The sequence below is a fragment of the Cynara cardunculus genome (assembly GCF_001531365.2).
Source record: "Cynara cardunculus var. scolymus isolate 2C chromosome LG 11, CcrdV1, whole genome shotgun sequence".
Classification (NCBI taxonomy): Eukaryota; Viridiplantae; Streptophyta; class Magnoliopsida; order Asterales; family Asteraceae; genus Cynara; species Cynara cardunculus.
This window is the reverse complement of record NC_037538.1, coordinates 15148375-15157581: the sequence shown is the minus strand read 5'-3', so window position 1 is coordinate 15157581 and position 9207 is coordinate 15148375. Positions and strand designations below refer to the sequence as shown.

Genomic DNA, 9207 nt, shown 5'->3' with positions numbered 1-9207 from the left:
GGATACAGCCTAAAATTAAGCATTAGAATAGCCCAATGTAACCGCAGAATATTGAAAACTTGATTAGAGCAACTAGACAAGAAGCATCCTCAGAAAACAGTCAAAAAGGCTTCTAAACAAAATAGAGCATGGCATGACTATAAATTTCCAAAAGGCTCGGTCTAAACATCCATCTCTAAACTATGAATGATATCATCGAGTGCATATGCTGCCATCAAGTGCCGATTACGAACCACTAGGTAGCTCATGGTTACTATCAAACACCCTGCTTCTATTAACTCATTCATAGGATGGCTAACCTATATATTGCCCATTTCATTATGGGTTACGTACCTAATCTATTAACCTATGCTCATGTCCCGGCTCATTTGTCCTGATGGTAAAGGTGTGTGCAATCTATATAAGTGAGGTCCAAGGTTCGAAACTGGGCACCGCTCATATGCCAATGGATGCAGAATGACCGTGAGACTGGTGCTGTGAGAATACCTCAAATCGTGGCATCTACCCTTTTTTCATATACTCTTTTACCCTGAGTTCAACGTCCATTCAAAAGTAAAAATGATGAGATAATGAGTAATTTCAGTTCAAGATCTTGACACAAACATACGAGCCACCACTTTAGCTCTTATCTCCCCCCTTTTTTTCCGCAAAGCCAGGAGTCCCTACAGAAACAGTTGAAGAGAGGTCTCTTTACAGCCTACCCCCGACCCTGCTTTCAAGTGAGATATACCGAGTCCGTTTGGTTTATACTACAAGCCACTTACAAACTATCATGGATGAGGGATAGTGAAGCACAAGTATTTTCAAAAGTTGTATCATCAAGGGATAAAAGATGTCTCATAATTCAAAAGGAGTACTCAGCTAAGCACAGGGAATAGTTTATTAAAGGACGCAGTACAAACACAACCATAGCTTTGGGATACATATAGATTTTCAAGAAAACAAGCCTCAGTATTCCCTGGCAATATGGAAGAGAGATGAGCACAGAAATCAACCCTGCAATCCAATGATACCTGCATATATATCATATGTCAACATCCATGTAATGTAAGCAAGAGACCAAAACTAGTTCCAGTTTGTTTTTAATTCACAGCAAGAAAGGTCTGGTTTTGGAACTCTTATTTCTTTAATGTTCCTTTGTACTCTTCAAGCCTTTTTCAGACTTGATACAGAAAGAAAAAAAAAAGGAGTAGAGAACACATATTGGCTTACCACATGCAACTCTTCCACCAGCATTTCCAGTGCTTTTGCTCAGCTCATGGCCTCCTGTAGGACAAAGTGGTCAACCCAAGATCAGTAACAGGATATACAACAGAGAACATTGGCAGCCAAAATATCATGCTCTAGAAACAATTCTCAAAGTACCATGAAATCCTACTTAACTTGAGCCAGGGGCCAGAAATATATATATTGTTATATATATACATACATATATATATGTATATGTATATATATATATATATGAGAGAGAGAGAGAGAGAGAGATAGAAAGAGGAGAATATGCACTGTTTTTGGACACTGGACTTTTAACTTCACATTTCTTGAAACTACTGAAAATGTATATAAAAAGAAAAGAAAATAAATAACCATCATTTTTTTAGAAATCTGTCTCAGAGGACTTGAGACAATTAAGATGAACAATAAATTTTAATTTTAGTAGGGTTTTGAGCTTTGTAGCTCCATGGGAGGGCCTCCGAACAAACATTCAAATAAACAAATACTATTAAGAAGACTCCACAATAATAGACAATTTGAGTGATTATATATCAAGACATCAAGTGTCAGCTGGCCATTTTTCAACTTTAAAGTTCAGTGCAGGGTCCTGAAGTTGTTTGGAAAAACTTGGTAACATAAACTTGCGAAGCTACTACAAATGCTGTTATGCTGGTGGTATATTTTTAACAAAAGTCCATCTCAATTTCACATTTCAAAAAAACAATAGGTTTGACATCAAAATATCTAAACGTAGCACTAGTTTTGGTACTATTTATTTTAGAGTAAGACTAGAGGCACTGTTTGTACACTCAACCTAATAGGTTATATCAGACAAATCAGTACCACTGGAATTCTGAGAAAGCATATGATTATTTCCTAATAAGATATGGATAATTAGATGGGTTAGCACCAGAAAACTTTTATGAATGACAACTCATATGCGCGGACCAATGAAAGGGAAATCTGGTAGAGAGATGAGGATATCATTTTGTACAAGTTGAGTAGAAATCCCGATATTATGTTTAGAAGCACAATAATAGCACAAATGACATGATCTTGAGTTGCATAATGATAGTTTTGCATCATGCTTTGCAGCATAGCACTCTATGATGCTTGACTTACCGTAAGCCAAACTAAACAACAAAGTGTTAGACCAGAGGCGTCCATTTGCTACTATTATTGTGCAAAAGGTGTCGATTTTCTTAACCATGTGTTCTAAAACTAGTGTATTTGAATCAATAAGAAAACTGGTAAAGAAATAAGAAAAGTTTACCCTTTCCAAGATCATCAGGATCTGCATGAACAACTACAGCCCTTCCAACAATGGATTGTGATCCAATTAGCGGAATCTATACATAAATTAATATGAAAGTTAGATTTGTATAATCAAGTACATAGTGAAGCTCGATTGCAAGAAATCTAAAGGAGCCCACCTGCTTATCAACAATGGTGAACTTTGCAGAACCTGAGTTGATAAGAAAACCATTAGAGTTCAGCATTTGTGCTTTTGGCATGACATATTAAAGTTCCAAAGAAACCAAAATCTTTCAATAAAAAAAACATTGAATTAATTGCCGTGTCATCTATGTAAGATTTTCCAAGTCAAACATGCTCACAAAACTCACTTTGTTCATTTTTCCGTTAACAGTTTTTAACCTTTTGAAACATGTGTTGAACAAGACTTTTAATCTAAAAAGTTCCCCACCTCTTTTACTACACAAGCCAAAGAAACTAGAAATGGAAATTGAAAATCATGCATGCAATAGAACCTTCAGTTGTTGTATGAACCATCAAGGGTTCCTCCTAATAATTTAGAAAGTAAAATGGTGCCATTACTAGAGTAAAAGAGGTGGGTAATACAAAAAATAATGACAACCCCACAACATATACGAAAAACGAATGAGCAAATTTCAAACTAACATTTTGCACTGGAAAAGCTTTGAATGAACAATGTTGATAATGAGCACATTGCTAATCACACTTAATTAAGAAATAACGAAGCAAAGTTCATGTAAGTTAGATCTTGAAAATTCATCTGGTATATAGGTTTGCATGAGAGATGAGACAAAGATCATAATGCTAGTTTTAGAAACTTAAAGCACATATACCATCTTCGCCTACTGTGACATTCCCAAGATCACCAGCATGGCGAACTTCATCATCAGGTGCGCCATGCTCTTTTCCATGGGGATTGTAGTGAGGTCCTAGCATCAAAAGAACAGGTTTTGTTGATTAGATTATGGACATTATGCAGAAACTAATTCACTTGTCCGAAGTTTGAAGAGGAACATGTACCAGTTGACATGCATCCATTGGTTGTGTCACCAAGTGCATGAACATGGAAACCATGAGGTCCAGGTTTGAGGCCAGAAAGGTTTCCAGTAACAGTAGTGGGAGCACCTGAGACATTAGTCAAGTAAGGTAACTGATGTTTTTATCTATACTCTGATACAACAACAAGATATAACTCAAAGAGTACCTTCTGCCTCTTGACTGAATAGGATGGTGCCACTGACACCCTCACTGCTGCTAAGAACCGCAACTGCCTTCACCATTTTTGAATGTGATCTAAACAATTGAATAACCAAATATTATCAACGAAGCACCTACAACTTTCAGAACAACATGTATGTTAGATATCAAGATCCATGGCCTCAATCCCTGAACTCCTTGTTGGTTGGCCCAAAAGTTAGATCCATCAACACCAACCAATGGAGCTTGCAAGTATTAGATATCTAAACCACAGCACAATCACTGTTGGGAGAAGATTCATGCAAGTTACTTCATTAAAAAGGGATGCCGCTCCTCTACATAAGCACAAACCCTGTCTTAGGGGTCGGATATACGTAAACCTTTCCTCTACCCCAAGGACTAGAAAGGCTATTTCCTTGACAACCCCCGCTTCTTCAGAAGGGTCTAGAGAAATCATGAAAAAGTTTTAGAAGATTCTGAAATGTTACTAAAGCATGAGACAACAGAAACTATCAGTAAAATACTAAAACTAGTGTGTGTACCAAAACAAAGTAGAATACATGCAATAGAACAAAGTAGCAAGTAAGTCTGCCATAATTTCCATGTCCTTTAACCATTAAATTCTAACCATTTTGAGCACTGTTACAACTTTTCTTGCCCAGCTTATTACTCCTTAGCACTCAAACATAAAAAGAACCTTCAACAGAAGCAGGATGATAGACCTTATCACTAATACCCACAAATCCTGTTTAGTATGGAACGGTGAACAAGTAGAAAAATATTCAAAACCTCAATGAGGACAGACCGTCATTAAAAGTACTCATCTGTAAAAGAATATTCACAACAGTTCTTCTCCTCATGCCAGAAGTCAACTATATAAGTAACACTTCCCAAAATGGAAACACCTTTCCTTATTATCCTGCCCAAACCATCTTTACAAAATCAATAGATACCTCCCCTGTGTGTTGTGATTTGATTTCATTAAATTCTCCATAAGTACAATTTGCATCAAAACCAATCCGTAAGAACCTCCCCCCCCCCCCCCCCCGTTTTTTCACTTCATATAAACAGATTGTCCGATCGTAAATCATACTATATAACTTCCATTATAGCATTCATTATTTAATCATTTACCACAGTACTGTTTGTTATGGCTACAGTTACCATGGTTTTACCTAAATTTACAACAAGATAAACACACATACACCCTCCCAATCAATTGACGTCAATTGTTCTATAATCATGACGAAACAATCTAAGGAATCAATATATCCAAATAGCGTGAAGATCAAGCAGAATCAACATCTAATCATGACGAAACAATCTAAGAAATCACTATATCCAAATAGTATGAACATCAAGCTGAATCAACATCGTAAACGATAAAAAAATAAACACGTATAATACATCCATCATCGTTAGATTCAAATTCGCTTTCGATCAGTTCACAGAACCAGAAAAACATCATACCAACCAAACAACAATCAATTCAAACAAATCCAAGAGAAGATGGTAGAAGTTTACCTCAGAACACCCCTTGCAACGAGTCTCTTGTGTGTGTGAGAGAGAGAGAGAGAGAGCAGTCGATGCGCTCGGTAGGGCTCGGCGTATTATTATATAGATGCCACAAATCGCCATTTAAGACTGAGCTGCTAAAATCACCACCTACTCATCTTTTCCACGCTCCACTTCCGCGAGTGTACATAAGATGGGAGCGTGTCATTAAAAATATTGGCGCGTGTTGAATACACGGAGTTAATTCGCGTGGAATTTGAATTTTCGGTGCGTTATTCATTTGAAATGGCTGGGCCTGTTTTTCTAAATTCACAGACTACGTGGAGGCCCATCTCGAATTTGATCGATTATTATCTTCAATAACTTTTTTAAAATATAGATTTTAAAGTTTATGTTTTATAAGATTTTATAAAACATTTTTAAAATTCAAAAAGTAAAGAAAAATCTTTAAATTTAAAAAAAAAATAGAATTAATTACTTATTAAAAAATGGTTTTAATATTTTTTATCAATAGAAATTTTTTGAATTAAATGCTTAGCATAGAAAAATAATATAATATTAATTGTATTGAATATTTTAATAATATAATAATAAATATCGTAGTTTTAAAAAGGAAAAATTGCATCAAAATATAACCAACTTTCACCTAATTCTTATTTTGGGGAATCAACTTTCAAAATAGTTATTTTGGGGAACCAACTTGCATCTGATTCCTATTTTGGGAAACCAACTTGCAAAATAATTATAGAAAAATAACTAAAACTCGTTTTTTTTTTCAAAAAATTAATGCAATAAAATCTATTTTTCATTTTAAATCTCGTTTTTTTTTTAATTCAGATATCAAATTGAACATTTTTTTAAAAAAATCCAAATTGCCACAATAAAAATTGTTTTTTACTAATGCAAAAAAATCAATTTAATAGAAAAAAAATTAATTGATGCAATAAAAATTAAATATTAAATGTCACATTCAAAAAATTTATATCTAATTAATCCGTATCAACTATTTTTTTTCTATTAAATTAATTTTTTTTTTGCATTAGTAAAAAATAATTTTTATTGTGATAATTTGGATTTTTTTTAGAAAAATTCAATTTGATATCTGAATTAAAAAAACGAGATTTAAAATGAAAAATAGATTTTATTGCATTAATTTTTGGAAAAAAACGGATTTTAGTTATTTTTCTAAAATTATGTTGCAAGTTGGTTCCCCAAAATAGGAATCAGGTGCAAGTTGATTCCCCAAAATAGGAATCAGGTGCAAGTTGATTCCCCAAAATGACGATTTTGAAAGTTGGTTCTCCAAAATAGAAATCAGATGCAAGTTGGTTCCCCAAAATGACGATTTTGAAAGTTGGTTTCCCAAAATAAGAATTATATGAAAGTTGGTTCCATTTTGATATAATTTTCCCTTTTAAAAATAGAAAATATGTTCTAAATAAACCTAAAAGAAATTAATTTTTAATTCTTTTTTAAAGAATCTTTTCAAGTCACTATTTTGTATGTTCATCATTTTATATATTTTTTAATAAAAATATTTCAATATACAAATGTGTACAGTTTGTATATGCAAGTTTTAAAGTTTTTAATATAAAAATTCTCTAAAAATATTATTTAGAAAAAGAGAAATGATGTTTTAATATTTTCTACTATTGAGATTCCTTGAATTAAATGTTTAGGAGAGAAGTAATATATTTTATTAATTGTATTATATATATATAGATATATATTATATTATAAAATATTTGATAAAAACTTTTAAAAATTAATTTTTATGCATTAAGTGTTATTTATTAATGCATATTACTTGAAATTCAAGATTATAAGTAAATTGTGTGTATGTATAACTTACTGAAGGTTCATGTTTGAATTCGTATAACTAACTGCAAATAAACATAACAAAGTACTGGATGGGTTTCTCATTTTAAATATAAAAAATCTAAAATATATTTAGGATAGTTATTGAATTTTAACAAAATACAATTATTATCTTTATAAAAAATTATATTATTAAAATAAAAATGAATTACTTCATTATTAAATTAAATTATAATAAAACATTTAATTAAAGAAACAATTTAAATATCTAATTTGATATTAAAATTGATACATTTTTTTTCAAAATTTTATGATACCTTCAAATTAATATTTTATTCAAAAAATAAAAACATTATCGTTTTTTCAGCACCCCATAAAATCATATTATAACATTGACAGATACAGAATAAAACAAAACACTAAAATCGAAATGTATCTCGTTGCATTACACGAGTACCCTTCTAGTTTTAATAATATAAAGAACATTGTAGTTTTCAAAATGGAGAAGTGGTTGAAGATAAACCTATCATCTTTTGAAGAATCTATTAGAGATGCTTTAAAATTTTGAGTAAATTACAAACACCTCCCTATGTTTTGTGTTTTGGTCATTTTATATATTTTTAATAAAAATATCCAGTATACAAATGCGTAAAGTTTTTTATATACAAGTTCTAAAGTTTTTAAAATAAAATTTTCCAAAAATAACGGAGGTTTTTATAAGAACCTCTTTTTTCCCCTTTTTTATTGTTACCTCATCTCCAACTCATAAAATTAAGAATCTTTTTTTTTAGTCTCGTTGATTTTTTCAACATCATTATTAATAATTTTGCATATGTAATATATATTAATAATTATAAAGTCATTAAAAAATAAAAATAAAAAACTATGAAAATGTCATTCCACACAAACTTTATGGTAAGAATCAAGTTTCTTGTACAAAAACCTAAAGAAAATGAGGTTCTTATAAGAACTATACACAACAGTAGTTCTTAGAAGCCACTTTACTTTTTGTTAAAAATATACTGCATTGGAATAGACATGGGAATGGGACGGGGACCTCACCTCATCCCCGTCCCCCAGTCCTTATTCGCAGCGGGGAATATGATCATATATTCATACCCAATAGGGAAACGGGGGTTTTTGTAAAACCCAAAATTTCGAGAAAATAAAATAATGCATCTTAATTATTATTTCTATTTTATTTGTGAATATACATATATATATATATATGTTAAATAAAAGTTAGAAATTTAAAATAAGTTAAATTTGTTTTTACTTACGGCTAAGGGCTGAAGGCTCCAATTAGAAGGGGGGCCTGCTGTCAGCTTGGGTGGGGCAGCAGAGGCACAGGCAATGCCTGGCCCAATTAAGGAAACTGCGACCTGCATGGTTGCAGGCTGTGGAGAAGACAGTTTCACAGCCCAAAACTCGGGATTCTGCCGATTTGGTCAACTAATAGGCCAAACCATTTGAGTATAAATCGTGGGCACTAGCTTAGGGTCGTTACTCTTTGAGAAGGAGAAGGAAATCGTCGAGCTTGAGAAAGAGAAACTGGAGTTCAAGACCAAGCAAGAACACCCCCTGCTTTCCCGTCGTTTAGAGGTAATTACTCGATCAAAATTTATGTTGTTACAATGTTTAGCTATGCCTTTGGTCCTGTATAGAACTCTAGAAGGCTCACGTCCCAAACGTCATGTTTTAAGATTCGGTTTCAAGGTTTAGATTTCAAATGGTAAACACGCTGTATCACACTGTAAAAACCACTTAGAGGATGTTATACAGAAGCTCTGCATGAGAGCTCTGTATCATGTTAGAAGCTCTGCATGAGAGCTTGGTATCAAGTTACATTATACAGATAATTGAATTTAATGGAGAAAGTTAATGACCGTTAGACATAGTTGTTAAGAATACTCTAAAGTTAAGCTTAAATTGTCTATTTTAAGGCTATGTTTGGCAAACTAGCTGATGACTAATAAGCTAGCTGATTAACTGAATATGTTTGGCAAAAACTAGTTGAGAAATGTAAAATGACCAAAAATGACATGTTTAAAAATTAATAAATTTTAATATTTCATAGTATATTTCAAACAATTCACTAATATACAATATGTTAATTATTATAAACCATATGGTAACGAAAATTAAATAAAAGAATATGTTAATTAATAGATTTCGATTTGATTTATA

The 9207-nt window shown here is 32.3% G+C and overlaps 1 protein-coding gene across 3 annotated transcripts; it reads right to left on the bottom strand.

Moving 5' to 3' along the window:
- Nucleotides 1–788: 788 nt before the first annotated feature.
- LOC112520772 (superoxide dismutase [Cu-Zn]) lies at nt 789–5302 on the bottom strand. 3 transcript variants are annotated; one of them, XM_025129323.1, is made up of 8 exons: nt 5212–5302; nt 3695–3783; nt 3511–3615; nt 3324–3419; nt 2649–2680; nt 2489–2564; nt 1213–1266; nt 789–1013 (listed from the first exon to the last, which is right to left on the bottom strand). In XM_025129323.1, exons 2-8 carry the CDS (start codon nt 3768–3770, stop codon nt 991–993), a joined length of 462 nt encoding a protein of 153 aa, XP_024985091.1. In that variant the 5' UTR covers nt 3771–3783; nt 5212–5302; the 3' UTR covers nt 789–990. The 3 variants fall into 3 exon arrangements, with proteins under 3 accessions (XP_024985091.1, XP_024985093.1, XP_024985092.1); XM_025129325.1 differs by having other exon boundaries at nt 3695–3827; nt 5212–5263; XM_025129324.1 differs by having other exon boundaries at nt 3695–3821; nt 5212–5253.
- Nucleotides 5303–9207: the final 3905 nt, after the last annotated feature.

Coding starts and splice junctions, on each gene's coding strand:
- LOC112520772 (XM_025129323.1), bottom strand. CDS start 3,770: ATGGTGAAGGCAGTTGCGGTTCTTAGCAGCAGTGAGGGTGTCAGTGGC. Junction 1,267..2,488: donor TCCTGATGATCTTGGAAAGG/GTAAACTTTTCT, acceptor TTTGTCCTACAG/GAGGCCATGAGCTGAGCAAA. Junction 1,014..1,212: donor TGGTGGAAGAGTTGCATGTG/GTAAGCCAATAT, acceptor ATATATATGCAG/GTATCATTGGATTGCAGGGT.